At 44.5% G+C, this 23,461-nt stretch overlaps 1 protein-coding gene across 1 annotated transcript in view; it reads right to left on the bottom strand.

The window, feature by feature from the left end:
• ACAN (aggrecan) overlaps positions 1 to 23,461 on the bottom strand; it is an 83,917-nt gene that overhangs the window by 6,520 nt on the left and 53,936 nt on the right. Inside the window, exons 10-16 of the mRNA XM_075006585.1 lie at positions 23,066 to 23,359; positions 22,431 to 22,628; positions 18,525 to 20,768; positions 17,791 to 17,904; positions 6,743 to 6,856; positions 2,301 to 2,459; positions 251 to 333 (exon numbers count right to left, since the gene is read on the bottom strand). Of these exons, the coding sequence (XP_074862686.1) occupies positions 251 to 333; positions 2,301 to 2,459; positions 6,743 to 6,856; positions 17,791 to 17,904; positions 18,525 to 20,768; positions 22,431 to 22,628; positions 23,066 to 23,359 (3,206 nt within the window). The remainder of the gene's footprint in view (positions 1 to 250; positions 334 to 2,300; positions 2,460 to 6,742; positions 6,857 to 17,790; positions 17,905 to 18,524; positions 20,769 to 22,430; positions 22,629 to 23,065; positions 23,360 to 23,461) is intronic.

The following is a 23,461-nucleotide window of genomic DNA, read 5'->3' on the forward strand; positions in this document are numbered from 1 at the left end:
CAGGAGTCCATTGGATTAGACCCTGTACAAACACTGAACAAAAGGATGGTCCCTCCTTCCCCCAGAATAGCTTATAGCTGACTTCATTCAGTGCTTGTCTCACGCCAGTCACTTTAACATCCAGTCCCCAGACAACAGCGTCACATCCTTACGCCACAGTACGAAAAGTTAAAGCGTGCATGGAAGAAAGTGGGTCTTTCCTGCAATGACTCTCGGTGGAGAAATGCCCCCATCCCTGTGCACAACTCACGAGGGAGTGTCCATCAGACCAGCGGAAGTCATGTTCAATGGCTCTGTCACTCAGTCCGATCCACTGGTAATCGCGTGCGTAGTCTGAAAAAGAAAGATGGAGAGAAAGGTAAGCAATGGGGACGGGGTGTGTGTGTGTGTGGCGGGTCACCGGGCCCAGCACTAGTCTCAGGAAATACAAAAGAGATGTTCTGGGCTTGGCCAAGGATCAGCATCCCAAAGCAACATATCTGCCGTGGGACCATGTCAAGGGTTGCTTGACAAGGCACAGAGACTGATTAAGTCAGCTCAGTTAAAGGAGCGGTGGGTAAGTCTCCCTCTGCCAGGCACTGCGAGCGCCTGAGCTGTCTGTGCTCTGACGCATCGCTGTAAAGGTGGCTCTAATTTGCCTCATTGGTCCCATAACATTCTGCTGCACCCTGGCCAGGGGCTGCTGTCATGTGGCTACTATGGTTGGAGGTGTTATTAGTCCTAGTGTGGGTGAAGGGCAGTTCTTATGGCGTGGTCTATCGCCTCTTTGGAGCGAGGCCACAGCGCGGCTCAGCAAGAAAGGAAAGGTTGAATCCTGCTACCCCAAAGAAAACCCCATTTAAGCCTACACTGAGCCACTGTCCCCACATGCCTGCAGGCCCTCCCACCTCCCCAGCTGACTGACGGGGTCAGGGAATTGCACACTAGCGTTCAGGCTGGTTCCGGTGGAAGACAAGTCCCCTGCTGTCACAGACAAGGCTGTGCACAGCAGAAGCTTCCCCAGTTCTAATCCCCTTAGACTGAACCTTGGCCAAACAGATCCTGCTCCCCAGCCCAGCTGCCTGAGGTTCCCCGTCCAACCAGCTCCATGGTGTGTGCTTTCCTCTCTGAGCACAGGCAGCTCTGCCTCCTGCAGGAAAATGGGCAGGGTTATACCCTTCTTTCCTGGTGCGACCAGACTCCTTCACTGAGCCAGTGCTGTGAAACCAGCTCCCCCTCTGACCGGGAGCTATTTGGAGCCCTGGGGTGTAGCTCACGGGCCCAGCATAAGAAAGATGCTGCTCTTGCCCCACCCACACCCAGGTCATGCTATTTCTACCCAGACTGGAGAGGTGGGAGGCAGAGCAGTCAGGGCTGCCGCACATCCTGCACTGGGCAGCCTCATGGACCAGCCCTGCAGAGAGCTGCTCGCAGCTGGCAGGGCTTTTCCCTGCCTCTCCCCCTCTTGGCTGGCAGGGCACAGCGACACCACTGCTGAGGGCAGGAAGAGGCCAGCTTGTTTTGATTCCTTCTGCTGGCTGCCAGGCCTCATGTGCCCTGCCTATGCCACGTCCCCTCCCTGCCCCCACTCCCTCATGCCCCGGATTAGGTCCCATATTCCCAAACCCTTACAAGCCCCTGCTCCTCTGCCTCAAGCTCTGACCCCCAAATGTCTCACCCCCACCAAGCCCCATCCCCTGCCTTGGGTTCCTGCTGCCCAGATGGCGCCACCCCACCAAGTCCTCTGCCTTGCCTCAGGCCCCAGCCCCCAAGTGCCTCACTCCCAGCAAGCCCCCTCCCCCACCTCGCCCTCCTGCCAGCTCTGCTCCCCCGCCTCAGACCCTCACTCCTCAGCAACCTTCCATTCCCCTCCCACCTACTTCACGCCCCAAACACCCTCCCCCAAGCTACCTCCCACTCTGCCATCCCTTGGCTCACCTCCCACACAAGCCACGAGGCACCTGCCCCACAGCAACACCCGCATGGTCTGATGCCCTGCTCCCCACAAAGCTCTGCATTGGTATGAACCCAGGAGCCAACAGGCACGAATTCCTTGGGAAGCAGCTAAGGTGGCAAAGGGAGAGCAAAGCAGATGTATATGAGCCCTGGATCTATGATATGAGCTGAGCTCATGTTTCCCCAGGTGGGTCCAGACACTGATGATTCCTCCTCTCCTGTAGCACCAGAGGCCCTTTATTGACAGGAGCTGTAAGGCTCAGTGGAATTCACCCAGCAAGCCCAGAAGACTTTTTAAGGCCTAAAAGGACAGATTGATCTCGGCTCATCCATCTTGGATCCTGGCCGTTAATCCGAGCACTCACTGTTCAGAAACTCTTGTTCTTCCGGAGTGATGATACTGCTCAGGTGGGACTGATGTTCCCGGCACTTGGTCTCAGCTTCCACCCACGTCTCTTTCTGTTCAAAGTGCTTGTAACAATGGCCCTGGAACTTGGTCCAGCCTTCATCACAGTCTTCCAGGTCTGAAACACACAAGGAATGAGAGGGAACGACCTGCATCAGAGCAAAGTGTCATCCAGCTCACCTCTTGGCTGCCCAAGCCTTCATGGAACAAAAATACACACCTGGTCGCACCCACTAAAGAATAAACCTCAATACTGTATTTTTATATGTTACATCCAAGGGAACATGATCAGAGGGCAACCAAGGAATAGTTTATGGAGGGGAGATATGTTACAGGCCCTGCATTTGATGTAGTGTTAGGTGCTACTGAAAAATCTGACAGATTCTTGATCATTTCAAACTGAAAGTCATATTCCAGAACTCTAGCTTAAGAAACAGCCTCAGACTAGGCCCCACCCCACAACCCCGCCACGCCTGGTGCTGTTCTGCTGATTTCTTTCTCCTTCAGGAGCAGCTTCCACCTCTGAACGCTGCATTTTGCTCCTCACCACCACTGCATATGTGTCAGAGATGGAAGTGAGGGGAAGGAAAGGCCAGAGTTTAGATTCGGTTGGATACATCACTGTTCTGAACCTTCTCCGATGGAATAAGCAACCCAGTGAGATCACTGGAAAGCATTGCAGGGCAGCACTTACCATATGGGAGAGAGAGAGAAAAAAATAAAGGAAATATTTATTTTAAAAGGAGCAGGAAAAAAGCAAAAATCTGTCACCTGTGTGAGTAGTTATTGATGGTGATTATTGAGAAATGCCACCAAATCAAATTAAAGGCACAAAGTATTTGGCTCTCTTTATATTATGGTTATATTATGTGTGTCAGGGCTTGAAAGGTAAAGCTAGTAAAAGGGAAGTTAGAAATTAACCAGCTTAATATATCTTTAAACAAGGGGGACTGTTTCTTTGGAACAGAAGCCCTAGTTCCTATGTGGAGAGGACATGAATGGGAGATTCTTTGAGGGTCATACAAGGGAAGACACTCAGGAAAAGGCATCAGAAAGTAGATGAATCCTACATCGGGAAGTATGGGCCCTGGAAATGAATACTTGGGGCCACAGAAACTCTGGGAACTGACACACAGGGACTGTGAGACTAGCTGTCCAGGGCTTGGGGACATAAGAGAAAAGGTAAGCAAGGGATGTAGGACAGGAAATACAGAGAAGCAGAATGGAAAAGGGTTAAGCAGATACAAAGGGATAAAGAAAAGATGGGACTTTGGAGAATCCTTTGCTCTCTGCCATCAGCAAAGTCACACAAACACCTTCTGTAAGCCAAGAAGAAATAGGGACAGATATATAAAAAGCAACAGCTGGGGCAGATGCTTCTGTGATGATAGAATCATAGAACTGGAAGGAACCTCAAGAGGTCATCAAGTCCAGTCCCCTGCACTCATGGCAAAATCAAACACCATCTAGACCATCCCAAACAGGTGTTCGTCTAAGCTGCTTTTAAAACTCTCCAGTGATGGAGATTCCACAACCCCCCCAGGCAATTTATTCCAGTGATTAACCATCCCGACAGTTAGGAAGTTTTTTCCTGATGTCCAACCTAAAATAAAATGATCGCCTCCAAATAGACACACTGCTGTCAGTGGCACTCAAGCCACGGAATTACTATCTTGTTTGGGCCTTGAATTTACTTTGTCCCATCATCTTTTATCACCCCCTCCATTGACTAGCCCCCAGAATCAGAACAACCATGACAAAGAACAAAGACAGAGAAGAACTGTCACTTTGAAGCAGATGAGGTGTGATGGGACCATTGATGAGGAAAAGGAACAGCAGTGATGCAAAAGGAAGGAAGACCTAGTGGTGACAAGTTGGCGGTTTATTTACTGGAATCCTTTCAGTGGCAGAGAGAGTTAATTCATCTATTACCCTTTCTCAGCTCCTTGTTACCTCAGGTGGTGGCGTTTCAATTTTCCTTTTGACCACTACACAAATCCCTCTATTCCCAGGCAGGGCAGATATTCTATAGCCCACTTCCATGAAAAAAAGCCTCTCATCTTGGTTATTGTTCTTCTTTGCATTCCAGAGTACTCCCTCTCCCTTCAGTTCAGCAATTCCTCTTACTCGATTCCATGCAGGCTGACCCTCCAAAGACTGGCTGGTTGGTGTATCCTTTGAATGATCTTTTTCTGCTTCCTCCCCTTTACACCAAACAGACCCTCTCCACTGGGCCAACGTGGGTGAGCAGGAGCTGTGAGAATGTTCACAAACCTGGATCTTCCCTATGTCTCCAGGAGCAGGGGTGGGAGTATGTAATATGCTTTTCTAAATCTTTTTCTGGCGGCTGATGTCAGACACCTTTACAAACTATTCACAGCTGTTGTTTTGGGATGGGTTACCAAGCACAGCCACAACAGGACATTCTAACAGAAGATACAAGGCTTTCTTATATAGCAGTTTCCTGTGCAAAAATGTGCACTATCAGAAGGTAAAATCTAATCCCATAAAATGGTAGTTTCCAAGTTCTTTAACATAAGGACATAAGAATGACAACATTGGGTTAGAACAAAGATCCACCTAACCCATGATTCTGCCTTCCAACCATGGCCAATGCCAAGTACCCCAGAGGAAATCACCAGAACAGGTAATCATATAGTGATCCATCCCCTGCTGCTCATTCCTAGCTTCTGACAGAGGCTCAGGACACCAGCCCTGCTCATGCTTGGTAGTACCCGTTGATGAGCCTATCCTCCATGAATTTATCTAGTTCTTTTTCTGAACAATCTTAAAAGTCTTAGCCCTCACAACATCCTCTGGCAAAGAGTTCCAGTGGTTGACTGTGCATGTGGTGGCATTGAAGACTGATTGAGTGTGTGTATAACACAGAAGAGCTCATCTAAAATGCTACTGAACTCATAGATGTTCTTAGGGAATCAAGGAAATTAGAGAAGGCAAAGTAGATCATTCTTTCTACCTTGGGAGTAATGTTGAGCTTTAAAAGGGGCTTTTTCACTGACATTTAGGGCAGTAGGCTGCTCTCGTATGTCCCAAGATAATCCAGAGAAAAGATACCTCTTGATACTAAGATCCCATTAATAGATGAATGGTTATGAAGATAGGAGATTACACTAGGTTTGGGTCAAACATAGGAGTGGAGTTTCAATACAGCTGTTAGAAGCAATGCTCCATGTTATAGGAGGTCTCTTACCTCATCTCAGGTGAGGTCAGGGTTCTCCAGAATTGAAGACTTGTTAGTCTTTAAGGTGCTACAGGACTGCTTTTTTGTTTTGTGAAGACGCAGACGAACATGGCTACCTTTCTGAGACTGTTCAGGTGAGAACAGTAGAAGGTGCTAAAGGTCAGGACTGAGGTGCACTGGAGGAGATAAGGCAAGGACACTTGTACAGTGCCTGCTCACAAGCTTTGTAGCCATTCCTAACAGTTCCTCTCCTTTCCTGGGCTCTGTCACACACTCACATTAAAAGAAAAGGAGGAAGATCAAATGTGCTCTCCTATTGCCCATTTGGGGTGAACAGGTAGTGTTTTAACCTGCTTCTCCCTGCCCTTGCAGAGCAAGCCAGGAACATCTTCATCCTCGAGAAACTGTCACAAAAATCAGCCTTTCATGAACTTGCAGTAACACAAAATATTTTTTGTTTTTGCCCCCAAAGCGAATGATGTGTGCACAAGCGAATGTGTCATTCTGACCAAAAACCAGATTGTTATTTCATTTTCCCCTCACAGAGTCACACTGCTTGCCACTGTTGCCACAAAAATTGCACTCACTTGAGGAAATGACACATGCATCGGGTCGACTTTGAGAAGATTTACAAGCATGAATGAAGTCCCTTCACAGATGAAACCTCCCTAAGTTAAACATGGTCATTTCACATGGCTGAATACATCACTGGGCTTTCAGAGGAGCAGAGAAGGTTCACATGTCATAAAAATGTGCCGGAGATATTGCCTTATTACTATAGATGGATTATTACTGGTGGATTGGAAAGGTTTTCTTTGAACCAAAAGCATGTTCGTGCTTATGGCAAATGTCACAATTTCATGTGCTTTATGCAATTTTATTAGATAAAAGTACAGGCAAGAGAATAATTTCTCTCTCCAAGAAGTCCAGGAGATACCAGGTTCCCTCGGAGCCCGAAAGGGACCACTATCTCCTAAATCTGAAGACGAATTTCCCAGAGAAACAAGATGCTGTGATGGAAAAATAATAATCATCGTAAGCAAATAGCTCAATCTTTTCCCCATTAAGATGCTTTTTATCTGCTGTTAGGAGTTAGATTACTGAGATGAGGGTGGGATTGGTGAGAGAATGGCAGGGGTCAGGTTTTTTGGAGAGGATGCAGTGGTTAGTAAAATTAGCTGAAGCCAGACAGGCCGTACCGATCTCACACAGGTCCCCTCCGTAGCTGGGAAGGCATAAGCATTTGAAAGAGTCGATGCCATCAGTGCAGGTAGCTCCATTCAGACAGGGGCTTGAGTGGCACTCATCAATGTCTGCAAGAAATCAAGGGCTGCCATTAGGACTCCGGGCAGGGAACCCCACCAACTGGAGAACTTGTTTCTTTGCGTGTTCAGGAGGGAGCATCAATGGTTTTAGGAGAGCTCAAGAGTGGGTTATAAGTTTATGTTAAAAACTACCGCTGCTGAAGAAATGAAAGCAAAAAGCCCAACCCACCCTAGGAGGCTGGCATCATTTTCCGCTCAAATATCTGTCACCTGATGGCTGGACAACACTATGGTAATATTAGGCTAATGCCAGTGGAGGTCAGAGCGATGACTTTCAGTGTATCCTGCTCAGTATCTTGACATCTGTTTTGTCTCTCTCTTGTCCATCTTTTCTGCCTAACTTTGACCAAAGGTTCAAACTTGTGGCTGTTTCTCAGCCACCATCAGCTTAAGTCTACAAGGCGGACGTTGGGCTTCCCTTAAACAAGAGAAACATCCTCAAACACAGCATAATCTCTTCCCTCTACCTCCTGGACACCTCATGTTTGGCCCATTCTAATCATTGATCAGATCCCATCCTAGATCCTGACGTCCCAGGGCTAACTCCTCCCCTGTTTCAGAGCACAGCTGGTTGTAGAGATAATTTCTCTGGCAAGGAATGCTGGAGCACCACGCGTTCCAGCCCTGCCCCTGCCATGTGCTCCTTTGCTAGTAATGGGGCTGGGACAAAACCAGCTCTGCCAACTTTACAGCACTCAAGGGATTTTCCACACTTTGGGTGTTGGTGGCTGCCCATTTAGGACATTTTATGGATGCTTCGTACTCCTCCATTGGTATTAAAGGCCCCACCAGTTCAGGAAGGGAAGGAAAGGAGCCTGGATCAATTGAGTGTCATCCACAGAATGCAACCATAATGGATAGTCTTTACCTATGTGCCACAGATTCCAAACATCTATATTTTTTCTTAACATTGCTCCTGTCTGAAACTTAACTCTATTCCTCAGCAGGTCTTGACACCAGAAGGAAGAAAGAAGTTAACTAGAATGAAAAGACTGCAGAGATGAAGTCCGCTCAAGAAACCGTAGATAAGGTCCGAAGAGTAAGAATGTGACTGCGTCCGAACGTATAACAAAAAGATTGTAGGCTAAAAAGAGGTTTTGCTGGTGAGCTCCTTTAGTGAGACTATTCTTTTTTTTCAAAGGTTTGCTTCTCAGACTCCGCACTACTGGATCGTCTTAAAGATGCTGACATTAACAGAATTCATCTGCCTGATACCACACACTGCATTTCAGTGATGGAGGGGTTAGTGGGAAGACAGACTCAGAGAAGATGAAGAACAGAAGGACGTGGAAATGGCCATAATGGACCACAACAAAAATGCATCGAGTTCAATATTCTGTCTTCTGCCACATTGGATCAGATTAATGGTCAGTCTAATTCTGTATCCTCTCTCCCACCATACCAGAGCAGAACAGTGGTCCATCTAATCAAGTATTTGCTCTTCAGCCCTAAGAAAATAGATAACTGTTTTTCTACCCTGTCTATCATCTCGTCACTTACAGGGGCCAATGCCAGATGGTTCAGAGAAAAGTTTAAACTCCTTTAGCACATTTAATTGTAAAATATTAAATGATGGGGGCAAGATTTCCTGGCACCAGCTGGTAGTCAGCTTGTGTTTGAAGACTGAGAGCTCTTGTTATCTGTATCCTAATTTGTGACCCAGGAGGGATTGCAAATATTCCCCAAAAGGCTTATGAAAGGTTTAAACTAGTTTTGCACTTGGCTGCTTCTCTGGACTATCCATTGAAATACTAATGAATGTTTTCTGAGCTCTTATTTTTAGTGCAAGAGAGGCAAAGGGAAATGCCAGCTTTTAACAACACTAATAAGCATTTTGGGACTTCGCAGAACATAAAGGGAATTATTGACCTAGTAGAAAAGAATGGATGAGTCAGTTTGATTACTATTTATCTCCTTATGTCTTTGGTCTCTAAAAGACTTAAAACACAAAAGGGAAACTGAAATGTGTTGGGAGGAGCTTAAATTCCCAGTATACCCCAGATTCACCAGCAACAGTAGCAGCAGCAGCAGCAGCAAACACCAATTACAGTGATCTCCACCTGAACAAGTAAGGGAAGGTTCTCCACTGCCATTAGCTTCTATTAAGTGGAAAGCTATGCTGCCAAAAATGAAATAAGGCAAATGCAGGAGTTAAAGCAAAATGTTTAGCTGGGAATAATGGGCTCTTTGCTTGTCTTCAGTGACAAGGACTAACATTTTATGTACCCAAGATCTCTTTCAGATGCAGGTGATCTGCAGTGGTCCCACCTGGAAGAAGAAGGGCTAGTGCACTGCATCAAATCAGGAAATAACATTAGAGCAGAACTTGCTTTTATGTTTGTATATAATATGCACTGCACTGTACATATTATGCATGCTATATGGATACTCAATAGATACATATAAGCCTCATATTTTTCTCTCTATATATGTAGATGCACATGGTACATTTTAACACAGTTGTTAAAAATAACACAAGGAAATACAGAAATAATTTTTGAAATGCTTGCTGGAAATATTATGACGGATGACATTTGAAACACATGATGATAAAAATATCAGACTAGCCAGCTGGCATGTTAGTTCTTTGGGGCAGCAGCCATGCCTTCCACTGTATACAGAAACTACCTGGTCTAAACAGTTACCGGTACATACAGAGTCTTCCACAGTTTAAGACATATTGAATTTGTGTGGGTGATTTTCTATTCACCCTGGGGTAGTTGGGTCTTAAGAGATGCTCCAGAATAATAAATAATCTCAGCTACTAGCTGCAATCCTGATATAGTCCCTAGATACACTGGAGAATAGCTGTGTGATATGTATGTTCTGGAGCCGGAGCTTTATACGAGACAGAAATTTCAGTAAAAGAAATGTTAAATCACCCTATCGCTGAATGTTTGGCTTTTTCGTTATCTTTTTAGCTTCCAGAAGTAGATATTACACATCCATAGTTTCTATAGCCCTGTTCACCATTCAGCCCAGTCAGAAACTCTCAGGGTGTGTCTACGCTAGGAACTAACTTTGAAGTTAACTTTGAAGTTAGGTGCTACTTCGAAGTAGCCAGCAGAGAGTCTGCACATATTTTCCCTTACTTCGAAGTTAACTTCAGAGCCCAACGTCATAGTCCTTACTTCATTCCTGGGAATGGAGTAGTGCCCTACTTCAAAGTTTAACTTGGAAATAGGGTGTGTGTAGATGCTCCACTTTGAAGTGTCTTACTTCAAAGTTGTGCTTCCAAGTAAGCAACTTTGAAGTTATTTTTGTAATGTAGACACAGCCTCAGAGTTGAGGTGAAGGTGCAGTGACCCTTCCGCAGCAGTCATAATGTCTTAACACTGAAGGAATTTACAAAGCCACTATAAAGAAATATTTGTTATTTTACGTAAATTTGCCTAAAATGTGTATTTGTCTTCTCACGGCTCCGTTGTTGGTCCCCCTCCTTTCCTGGTCTCCACAAGGACAGGAGGAAAAGATTACTATTATTTAAAGGCTAAAAATGTACTTGGGATTGTACAAGACAAAATGAGACAGCCTCTCTTTGCAAACAGAAAGACACAGAAGACAGAATGTTTGGGGAGCCAAGTCCAGAGAACACATTTCATACATTAACTCACTTTTGGGAGACATCACGAAAACTAGGAATCTTTAGACGATGATTTCTACTTACACTGGTATAATCAGAACAGTCAAAAAGACCATTCAAGTGCCTTGTCACAACATGAATTTTCTAGCTGACGTATTCTTAAAAGAACTAGCTTTGTAGGCCTCACCTCTTGAAAAAATGTTTTTATGATTAATAAAACCACCTTCATTTCCTGTTTAATAAATGTAAACTTTTGATTGATGAATGCAAGGAGGGAGCAGGAATACACTGAATGCTTCATTTAGGCAAACACAAAACAACTTGTTATTCCCTTCCTAAGTTCTAATGTTCTCAGGTACAGATTGCGTTTCCTCACTCCTACTCCATTCACGTAGCATTAGATACAACATAGATCTTCCCATGCGGTCTTAAAACACAGTAGCTCTATATTATCACAAAAGAACCAGGAAAAAAAACCATTTATAAACAAAAGTGAAACCAACCATTTTACTATAATTGCAAACATGACCAAACAGTGTAAGTGAAGGAAAATACAGTAGAGTTTCAGAACAGTTTCCCTTTTAATTATCACATTAAAATACAATACGTATTGATTAACAAGGTTAGTTTTGTGTTTAAAACATTCACAAAGGAGGAACAGCATGCAAGGAAGGGCGTGAAGCACCAGTCTAACACTAAACAGTTCCAACAGCCTTCTTGGGATTGAGAGTAACTTCTATGGAAATACAATCTGACATCCAGATGCCTAACTCCATTCTGCAGGTCTCAAAAGCAAAGTCATTTTCAAAGTGTACAACAACCCCCACACTGACCTGTTTTTATGGGGTCTCCTGATATATATGAACCACTAACTATGGGCTCAAAAGACCAACTAAACAATAATTTTTAGACACTCAAGGAAATCTCGCCAGAAATCATAGCTTCTGCTTTCCAGGAATTCCTGGGAATATTATGAACATTGATCTGGTGGGTTAAGCAGGAAAGAATATCTTAAAGTTAGTAGGGTGGCACCTAAAGGATAACTCCATTCACACTTTATCTGTCCTGATCAAGGCAGAAAAGAAGCAGCTGGAGAAAACAATTCTCTTAGATGTGAGAGATAAGCAGTGGCTCTTGGCAACAGCACAACCGAATAGTGACTTGACAGCAGATGGAAAGTGTCTAATTTCTCTGATTTAAGCCACAGAGATAGATATAAAATAATGGAATTTAAGCCTCGGGCTACAGAGGAGAAAATAACCTGACACAACGCATAAAGAATATTCTATTAAACTACAAAACGCAGGCCCTTTTCAAGAAAACACGTTTATCTTGTGCTACTCGCTCTCAGGGCTATGTTTACAAGGGATGATTTGATTACAAGTATTCAGAGCTCAGGAATCCTTGACTCCACAATATGATGTGTGAGGGAAAACCCACTTTGTCTGTAAAACTGACTATTCTTTTAGGCTGTATCCTCAGAGCAGGTTTTCCATTAAGCAAATACGCCTTTGACTTAACGTCAGGAAATAACCAAGAGACACCAAATAACTGGATTGGCCATTAAAGACACTGCCAGTGCCTGTAGCTCAGCTGAAACTTGTTAGATCTTCCTTACCCTCCTTCATAGCCTGATTCCCACATTAAGTAGAAACAGTTGTGGATTTTTTTTTAAAAAAAAGTTTTTATTTTGTTGCTTTCTTTTATTCAGCAAAAATATCCTTCAGGTTCTCAGGCCCTATCAAAGCTTTCCGCCCATCAAGCTTTCTTTAAAGTCACCTAATACTATTTAACTGCTTTGGCTGGATGGACAGCAGACCAACAGATGCAAAGCTTTTTGTAAATTGCTGACATTTCAGCAAATGTCAGTTTTTGCCTCAACCTGACTGCAGTCTTTAAACCATCTGCTAGCTCAAAAGATGCAAGCCACTGAAATGCCAACATGTATTGTTGCCACTACTTGTGCGCCCTCAAATCTTGCCAGTTGTAACAGGCTTCTGCACACAATTGCAAAAGCCTGGTTGAATAGCCTGGCGATGTGAACAACACTTTAAATCTCAGGCGAGTGGGCAATTAATAGATTGCTGTCTACTCACATGCCCACAAGGACCTTAAAATTCCTAGCCTAGAAGGAAAATGCCAGTGTTTCAAGGGTTAAGTTTCAATCCACTGGGTGATACAACTCCCACTTTGGCTTTTAATGTTGTCATCTTGGGAAAGTCATATGTAATGGCAGAGCAGAGAAATCTTCATGTAACAAGCTATGCGATTATTGAATCTACTTGAAAACCACAGCAAGGTAGGAGTAATATGAATTTATATGAAAAACTAGCACTAAAGCCCCCCTTCCACAGGGTCTCTGCTTTGGTTTCCATCTTGTAAGACCAATTAGATTCTATTCTGCTTTATTATTATTTGACTATTTTTCTGATGCCAACAAATGTTCACCATAGTACAAAGCATGGTTATTAAGACAGTGCCTGTTCCAAAGAGAACAATAAGATCTGTGGCACCTTACAGAAATAACAGCTATTTTGGAGCATAAGTTTTCATGGGTGAAGACCCACTTTGTCAGATGCACGAGTGGGAGGTTTTCAGAGAATATATCTGATGAAGCGGGTCTTTGCCCGTTAAAGCTTATGCTCCAAAATAGCTGTTAGTCTATAAGGTGCCACAGGACTTCTTATTGCTGTTTTTGAAGATATAGACTAACTTGGCTACCCCTCTGATACTTGTTCCAAAGAGCTCACTTTCCAGATGAGGAAGCCAAGATGCACCAGAAGGTGGAAGCATTGTAGGTCCATTATTAAATACTATTACTGTTATCAATATGCAGGTTGCCTCTTTCATTTCTTTAGCAACTCTCATCTCGAAGGCTCCCAAAGCACTTTGAAGACTATTATTTTAGCAAAATTGGACTAACACTGCAAAACAATCTTTGTGAGTATCTATTTCATTTAAAAATCACTTTGTTTACAAATTTAGGTCTTATTTCTAAGTACAATTCACTCTTTTTAGATGGCTAGTACAAGGACTAGGCATCCAGTAAGTTCTGCTTTGAAATAGACTCTTTGCCCATAGAGGAATTTCACTTTCTCTGAATATGCTAGCACATAAGCTTACTAGGTTAAAAGGCGTATTTTCAGGTTGAATCACTGAACACTGATTTTAAACTGCATAACTACACGGGCATATATATATATTCATTTGAACTTTTTACTGATGTAGCTTATTTACTTAAATTGTCCTTTTAACAAGTGAAAACAATAGAGTGTGTCTTTTGTACCTTACCACTACAAAGAACTTCAGATTTTGAACAGGTGCAGTAAACTATCTGCAAGTGGGATGCAGATCACAAACTGTTCACTGAAGAAAGTTGCCAAGCCCTTTGAACAGCTTAATGTGAGAATTTTTCAATTTGTTTTGGTAATTTACAGATAGGAGATGAAGCAGAACTGTCAGACCAATTACTTCTTACTGTTCATTCGCTAGATCTGATGTACAGCCATATAATCACTTCCCACTTCACTGGCACACCACTACCTCCAGGGTTGAACATGGCAAAAGTGAGTTAGGCCGGTGGCATTAACCAGTACTTTGGCAAAAAGGGCTGCTGAATATTTAGTGACCAGGACCACACCTCCATTAGTACAGTGCCAAACCCCATGGCCGGCATGAAGTAAGTGCAGTGGTTCAGTTCAGTATATCTTAGTAACATACTGGCTACGTCTACACGAGCCCCAAACTTCGAAGTGGCCATGCAAATGGCCATTTTGAAGTTTACTAATGAAGCGCTGAAATGCATATTCAGCGCTTCATTAGCATGCGGGCGGCTGCAGCACTTCGAAATTGACGCAGCCTGCCGCCACGCGTCTCGTCCAGACGGGGCTCCTTTTCGAAAGTACCCCGCCTACTTCGAAGTCCCCTTATTCCCATCTGCTCATTGGAATAAGGGGACTTCGAAGTAGGCTGGGTCCTTTCGAAAAGGAGCCCTGTCTGAACGAGACGCGCGGCGGCAAGCCGCGTCAATTTCGAAGTGCCACGACCGCCCGCATGCTAATGAAGCGCTGAATATGCATTTCAGCGCTTCATTAGTAAACTTCAAAATGGCCATTTGCGTGGCCATTTCGAAGTTTGGGGCTCGTGTAGATACGGCCACTGTGTGGGACACACAGGGTAGTACTGACTCAGAAAGGAAAGTGCCTTCTGCTGAGTTATCAGTGCCATTCCCTGCAGCACAGCACACCTACAATCATGCTAGGGGTATCAAGTTTAATACCTGCTGAAAGGAAGAGTGTCCCTATACGGTCACCCACACTGTTCCCTGGAGTATGGGCCCCTTACTACCATGCTGGGGAATTCAGGTCAGTTGGAATAGTCCCTTAAGTGACATTGTAGGGATCAAGTGCACATGGGATATTGGAATCATTAGATTTCACTGTTTCTGGAGCAAATGGAAGAGGATACAGCTCACATGAGAAGGAGATTCCAGTAAGCCACATAAACTCCTTAATACTGAAGTCTAATGAAGCTGGCGGCTGGCTCCTGCCACCTCTTTTCCATTATTTGTGTGTTAAGACCAGACAAGGCTGTGATTTCAGGGTTTGCCTCTTCACAGGTGAACTGTATCTGGAGTTCAGTTGTTAAACTTGTAAACAAGGAAAGACTGCAGTTTGATTGGCAGCCAAAGGCATAGGGTGGGTTTGAAATAATGGTCACATGCAAGAGATGCACCAGCAAAGAAAGCACCAGGCAAGGTAAACATTTTATAAGTAAGACAGAAGAGAAGAAGGTGGGGCGAGAGCAAGAGTGCACTGACCTGCAAGAAATAAATCAAGTTTCGTGGCTAGTTCAGGTCTCATAGAAAAAATAATACTTTGTGTTACTATAGGATCATCCCCCTGCAGATTATGAACAGAAAGAAATTAAGCCTCACAACCTATCTCAGAGGCAGGTAATCTCTCTATTTTATAGATGAGAAAAGTGAAGCACAGACATGTAAAGTGATTGGCCCAAAACAGAGCTGTGATTCAGTGATAGATACAGAATTAGAACCCAGCTCCCAGCTCCAACCAGTAGAAGCGCTGCTTTCAAAAAGCCCCTGCCAAGCCCCAAAGCAGTTTACGCTAGAGGTGTATTTGGGTTAAAGTGAGAAAATAGTTCTGGGGTTGTGATTATACTGTTTTTTTTTTTCAAACCAGAAATGACTGAACAAGTCTGGTTGCATTCAGGGGTTGTACCATGTGTAAGTTAATATATATGAAAGCAAAACTTCAGCGGCACATAAAATATACACACAAATGCAAAAGAAAGTTTCTTTAAAAGAGACCCATATTTTATGCAAAGGGCATGTGCATCCTGGCATATTGCAACCTTGCATTGGGCTCGCCTAGGCCAGGGATGAGCAAAATGAGGGTCAGAGCATAACATTTCATAAAGGGGGGGGGTGCAGCATGATTGGCTGCTGGGTGTCAGGCTCATCCATCTAATTAAAAATGTTGAAATATGTTACTGTTTTCACATAGGTGTAGTAACGAGAGGGCCTGACAATCAGGCTTGGTGTAGAGCTGAATGCCTAGAACAATGGTCAAAGCCCAGCTAAAGCATCTCAAGCCTGAACGACATAGGGGTAAAGCAAAAACTGTGAGCTAGGTATATTCTGCTTATGAGAATGCAACAAGAGACAGGGCTGATAAGTAACAGGGCCTACAAACACCTATAAGCACCCAGTGCCAGGCACTCAGAGATACATAAAAACATTCTCGTAAGGTAGGACATTGTATGGTACCAGGACCCTCCCCACAGATAACAGTTTAGTATCAGGTACATTCCAACCCAAGTTCAGGAACAGGTCGTTATGACAAGCATGATGTATAGTGTTGTTTTGATGGTACCACCACTATCTGCAAGTTAATGGGGAGAGCTAGTAACACTGGGGGGCGTCAATGTATTACAATGAAGGGATTATACCTGGGATATGTAATGTGTATGTAACTTGTTTATACCTGTGTAGAAAAGTGCATGCCATCAGGATTGCATCATCCAGCCTGGGGAACAGAATAGGTATCAAAGTGTAATTGAGACAGGAATGGGAAGTGCTAAGGAATTCCATGTAATCCTTGACTTAGTTCCCCTCACCCTGGCAGGCAGTAAAAATCAGGTAAGTGATTGCTGTGGAAGAGGATTCCTGGATAACTGCTAACGGATGACTTTTTTTCGATACATCAGGTTAAGCAACTGACACACTCATTGTATGAATAGTGTCAAGCTGTTTGTCTGCCTTGAAAGACACAAGATGTTTTCACAACCTTGAAGTTCCACAGCAGTGAATGAACCCACCAATCCACAGACTGAAGAGTGTAGTCAGACAGAATATTCCCAAAAAGCCAATAAAAATAAGAGCTAATTTGATTTAGACCCCCATCTCATGCACATCCTCCTTTGTAGCCACTTCCAACAAACAGAGGAACAAGACACAGGACATTAAGCAGAACCTCAGTTCACTTCCCTTCCTATAAAGCTTTGAAGAAGTGTATTTCCTCTCCTCCCCTCTGCGTCACTGGACCTGACAAACTGTGATGCAGTGGTACTTGCAGCTTGGATGGGAATGAAGGTCCACCAACAGGCCCTTTTGGGATGTGGCAACTCCTACCTGTCATAGATAATGAAGTGACAGACTCTGGTGGCAGAAGGGCACCCAGGCTCAGTTATGGTGGTCAGGTGTTATCTGCTCACAGTTGTCAGTGGACAATGCAAAGGGCTAGGACTTTAGCATGCGCACATTCTGCATCCAGCAGGGGCAGCCCAGGGAGCAGAAAGTTCCAATTTTCTTGGTGGCTTGTTTTTGACCTTGAGCGCCACAGAAGAAGTCAGGATGTTCACAACAGCAGACTGACTGACAGTCTGCTGTACCTTAGCAACTTAATGAAACACAAGGTCTCCATCCATAAGCACTTATAGATTCAAATGCTCGGGATACAGGCTATGTAGCTCAGAGTGGAGGGTAAAGAAATAGGAGCAAGAATGTTGACTGTCCCATGCTACAGTGTACCTCTGCCTCTTCCTTTCACAACCTCAATTGTCAGGATGAATTTCTCCTGTTGATCAAGAACTATTGAGAGCAGCTGCCTTCTCTGGGGCTTCAAGAGAAGAGAGCTTCCCTGTTTAATAATGATAGACAAAGAACAATGAACCTCTCATGTTTTCCCCCAGATCTGCTGTGGTCCTGGTCATCTACACAACAGCACTCACTTTAAGTTAAAAATATTTATATATACTTATATATATCTCACCGCCTTCCCACTGCACACCCCCAAGCAAAGTTGACCACAGAACTTACCTATAGCACAGTGGTCACCCATGTACCCAGGTGGGCACAAACAGGTGATATTTCCATCTCTTTCATGGCAGGTTCCAGCTCCACAGGGCTTGTCATCACATGTCTTGGGTATAGCTGTAACTCCCAGGAGAGAGGGATATCAGCCAAATTTATACTGATGCCTTTTGTGGTCATGCAGTGTGACTACCGCTGCTGCACAAGGGGGAAGATGCCTGCCATCCACATCTCCATGCTACTTCACTCCCTACTCTGCAGTTATCTTTGGTTCAAGCCTGCTTAACTTTGGCTACACTGCTACATAAGGTCAGAGTCAATGAATGAGGGATGAATGAGGGCTGGAGAAATGTATGGCCAATAATAGCCATGCTAGTTGTGACTGTGAAGCTAAATGAAGTTGGGTATTTTGCAGTTCAGGGCTCAGCCCAATTGCTGCAGGTGTGGGAAAGGAGCAATCCACACATTCCCGCCATGTGCAGAACTGTGCAATTGGCCAGGTGCATTATCACTGTTCCATCATTTGTCAGCCACTGTGAAAGGCAGGCTACTAGGCTTAAGGGCTTAATTGTCTGACCTGGTGTGGCAAATCCTCCATCCCTATAACTTTTCATTACGATAAAATATTGCTTAAATACCCCTTTCATTATCTTCCCTTTATTGGATACAGAAGGGAACTCTCCACCCCTATTCTATAAAAGAAAGTGCACTGGAAAAGCAAGAAATATTTTTAAGAATACCTTCTGCAGTGGGTTTTGGCACATTGGTGGCTTCTGGTGAAACTTGAGGCAAGATAGCAGTGGCAGTGGGTGATATCTGTACAGTTTCTAGAACAACAGATACTTTGGTTTCTTGTTCTGATACCATGGGAGTAGAGGACTGTGTTTCAAGCCGGGCCTCTTCAGGACCCAGGGATTCTCGTGTTAATTCAGCGTCTGGCATACTGGTACTAATTACAACACCTGGTGCAGAGGTTTCCCCTGAAACATCTGGAGGTGGGTATGTGGGTGATCCTGAAGAATCTCCCCTCCTTTCTTCTGGTGCCCCAGAAGACTCACCACTGACCACAGCTGTGCCAGATGTTTCTATGTGAACTTCGGGCATTACAGATGTTTCCCTTCTGGTTTTGTAAACGGTAGAAGTTTCTATGCTAATTTCAGGCAATGCAGATATTTTGTCACTAGTTTCATGTGCTGTAGAAGTCTCTATGCTAATTTCAGGTATTGCAGATATTTCGCCACTGGTTTCTTGAACCGTAGAAATTTCTATGCTAATTATAGGCAATATAGATGTGTCACCATTACTGTCAGGAGCTGTAGATTCTTCTAGGCTAGTTTCATGAAATCCAGATATTTCTACAGTAATTTCAGGAAATGCAGAAGTCTCTCTACCTATTTCCCCAGATGCAGAGTCATCCACACTTGACTCAAAAGTATGGGGCAGTGTCACAGCTGTTTCTCCACCTAGCTCCTGTGAAATTGTTGGTTTTGTCACAACTTCCACCAAATCAGAAGTGACCAAGGTGACTTCTGGAAGTCCTGAGGCCTCCTCACTGGTTCCAGTCACTGCTGAAGATTCCCCACTTAAGTCAGTGACTCCAGAAATCTCTCCACTGAAATATGGGATGCCTGATGGCTGTCCACTGATGTCTACTGTTGCTGATGGTAACCCACCAACATCTGTAACTCCAGATACTTTTCCAGAAGTTTCTCTTTCCCCTGAAGGAAGACCACTGATTTCTAACATTGCAGATGGCCCTTCACCTAGCTCTTGTGCAACTGAGGTCAGTGTTACAACTTCCATTAAAGTTGTATCCACAAGAGATACAGTGGGAAAACCAGAGGGGAGTCCACTATAATCATAAACTCCAGATGGCAGGCCACTACCAACCTCAACACTGGAAATTTCTCTGCTCATTTCAATTACTCCACTTGGAAGTCCACTCATGTCAGGAGCCCCAGAAACCCCTCCACTGAAGTCTATATGCCCAGAAGGCTGACCACTAACATCTAAAATGCCAGATGCTGTGCCTGATACATCTTCATCTCCAGACGGCAATCCACTGATTTCCAGAAACTTTTTTGCTTCTGCTTCTGTAACAGACGGGATTGTCACTTCAACCAAACTGGCATTGAAAAAAGTTATGCCCGAGGCCTCACCACTAATATCAACACCAGAAACTAGGCCACTTAAGTCTACAAGGCCACTTATGTCAGGTACCCCAGATGGGGCTCCAATGAGATCGATTCCAGAGGGTAACCCGCTGATATCAGGTACACCAGATGGTGCTCCACTGATATCAGGTATCCCAGATGGTGCTCCACTGAAATCAACTCCTGAGGGCACCCCACTGATTTTTCCACTAATGTCCCATTCAGTGGAGGGTAACCCTGATAGGTCTCCTTCTCCACTGACCCCAATTGTTCCTTTCCCTTCCATTTGCCTTTCTGCTACTGTTGTTACAACTTCCACCAAAGAGGTATCCACAAGAGACACATTTGGAAACCCAGATGGGAGTCCACTTTCATCATACTCTCCAGATGGCAGGCCACTTACAGGCTCACCCCCAGAGACTTCTCCAGAAGGCAGCCCACTGATTTCTGGAATTCCACTGAATTCTTGCAGTCCAGATGTTATTCCACTAAGGTCTGGGATTCCGGAAGCAGATAGGTCTTCCTCGCCAGAGGATAACCCACTGATAATATCTGAGGGTAGCCCACTCTCATCCCCTGATGGCAATCCAGATGGAAGTCCACTGAAATCCAGGTCTACAGATGGCATTCCGCTTATCCCCGAGGGCTCTCCGCTAGGTTCAAATGTTCCAGAAGCTGATTCTCCAGTTATCCACCCAGAAGCTGATGGTTCACCGCTGGTTTCAGGTACTCCAGACACAGATATCTCCCCTGAAGGCTCTCCACTGACAGAAGTCTCTGCACTTGGTTCATCTGTTATTGCTCTAAGTGGAGGGAAAGCTGATGGACTCACTGGAAAAGAAGCAGGAGAAGTGGAGTGGGGCAAGGTGGGTGGGTGGATGGGTGGGGAGGGAGGGAGGGAGGGAGGATGCAAGAGAGCGGGGCAGAAGGATTTAACAAATCAGTTTCAAAGAGCTATTGAAAATTTCCTATTTGACTGTGCACAAAAAATTGACATATAATAAAACACTGACAGAGTCTGAGGAAGCGGGCAGAAAAGCCGATACACTTTCCAGATTGTCCTCCCTCCCCTAAGCTCTGTTAATGAGGATTATCTCCAATAATTTTGGAAAAGTGGTTCAATTTATCACCTCCTGTGGCAGTACAATTGCAACACAAATTCCCAAAAGATAATCATCAGAACAAAGCCAGCACGATCAGCTACCATTAGTGGATAGAAACTGCTGCTGTTTCTGTAGATAACACATAGAAAGAAAAAAATTTAAAGCTATCCTGCTGTTTTTGTCTCAGCTTTGCTTCCAGTAAAGCTGTACCCCCCCACGCACCTTGAAAGCCAGAAACCGAAATCTATTTCTTGATTGATTTTCTCTCTTTACATGCACTTCAGTGCATGCATCGTGAATGCTCTGCTGCCAGCCCTGGTTTATTAGTGTTGGGTTATCTGATGATATGCTGGTTTTGACTACTTTTATTTTAAAAAGAAGTGGAGTAAATCATTATTTTAAAAATCAAAAACCAGTCTGAGCTCACTTTTCCAGAACTGCATCTGTAAAAAGCATGTACAAAACTGACACCTGGATTTGTGGCAACTGTATGCACATCTTCTGTACATGCGCTTTTGAGAATCTGGGCCATCATGAACTTCCTGGATTTTGCTAACAGGTTTAAAAAAAACCTCAAAGATGACTCTAACTTTGGGTCAGCTGACCCCTCCGGCCCCATTAACAGAAAGGTTGTCACAGGCAGACCTGGAACAGTCGTGAGTTCCTGGCTTTATTTGCTGTAACTACAGGTTGAACCTGTCTAATCTGGAACTTTCTCATCCAGCAACATGGGTAATCTGGGATCAATTTAATAAGCCGGATGACCCCTTACCTTGGGTGTGGCCAAGTTTTCTGTGGTCCCGTAAAGTTTGTGTACAGCTGCCAGTCCTGGCTCTCAGTGTTCTGTGATGTTATTTAGCTGTAATTTACCCCTAAATGTCTTCTAAGAGCGCAGTAAGCAGTGGAAGTGTATGTAATGCTGTCAGACAGTATTTACTTCCCATAGTCTGGCAAATTCTCTCATTTGGCACTGGTCAGGTCCAGGGGATGCCAGATTAGAGAGGATCAACCTGTAAGAGCTCATCCACACTTCCTTTTCTCAGAATTCCCTTTTTACTGTCACATGAAGCCTGTTTGCCCTTGATTGTCTGTGGATAATGTAGTGTCCATGACAATAACATATTTCACTCAGTGTGATTTTGGGTAGAGATGCCTTGAGCTCCCGGCTTCAGAATTCAGATTGGCTAAAAGATGCACAGGAGTGAATCTGAAGCCAGAGAACCAACTCCTCCCGAAGAGAGACCTGAAGTTCAAAATTTCCTCCCTCCTCAGCTACTTCCTAGCTGGATTCTTTTCCAGGGATTCTCCTCAGTGAGGACACAGTGTTTTTGTTTCTGGATTGGCCTGGCTCTAAATGTTTCCTCCACCTGCCTACTGTGCCTAGACCCACCTGATAGCAAGGAAATGTCAGTTGGAAAGACCTGTGTTCCCCACTCTGTCCGATTTTCAGGTTCAGTGGCAAATTCTGTTTCCACAGTTGTCTCCTCCCCAGAAGGTACTTCTTCCACTCCAGGGATCACCTGGGTTACAATTTGCTCCTCAACAAAGAACAAGGTGACCTCTTCAAGATCTTCCAGAGCTGGCAGGGCTGGAACAGAAAGATATCAAAGATAATTTCTAAGAATGCATTAGCTCTCTCAGAAACCAGCTGCTGCTCCATATACAAGCCCGATACCATGGTGATGAGCAACATAGAACTTTCTATAATTAAATACGTAGCATTTCTCTTTGAGGGAGATAAATAGACTAAATTAGACTGGAGACAGTAGGAGCAGAGGAGACTTCATAGCTCATTTCCATCTCAAATTTTATGATTCCGTGAGAGCAAAATGAATGCAAAAGCATGAGCGATATAGTGTCTCCGAGTGTTCTTGGGAGGAACAGCTCCTTCTGCTGCACACCATAGAGTGGAACCCCTATGTAATCATCTGTCCTATGAAATCCTTCCCCTCCAGAATGTAGAGATTTCCCTGTGCTGTCGGCATTGTATGCTATGTCAGGTGTCTCTGAGGAGGGGGTCAGTACCTCGGAAACAGAATGCATGGTGCCTTGACAGTGGGTCAGGGAATCCTGTCTGGTTGGGGTACAAGTAGATGGTTCTCACGCCAGGTTTGTCTCCCCCGCAAGCAGGACGTGGGGTCACAATGGGATACCGGATGCTGCCATCCGCAAGCCAGCCAGCACGGCATCTATCCAGGCCCAGCTTCCAGGCGGCGTGAAGTTGCCCAACAGAGGCCAGGGTAGCATTTTGGCTCTCACAGTATGCCTGGGCTTCTGGGAAGGTGAATTCGTCTGGCTGGGTCGCAAAGAACACCTCGCCTGGAGGGAAAAAATCAAGCATGAGCCACTGAGCGGTACCTACTCTGGACATTTCTACCCCTCTTCTGTATATTGAATATCCCACCCTCACAACACCAGTGC

This window comes from Carettochelys insculpta, chromosome 12 (assembly GCF_033958435.1).
Source record: "Carettochelys insculpta isolate YL-2023 chromosome 12, ASM3395843v1, whole genome shotgun sequence".
Lineage (NCBI taxonomy): Eukaryota > Metazoa > Chordata > Testudines > Carettochelyidae > Carettochelys > Carettochelys insculpta.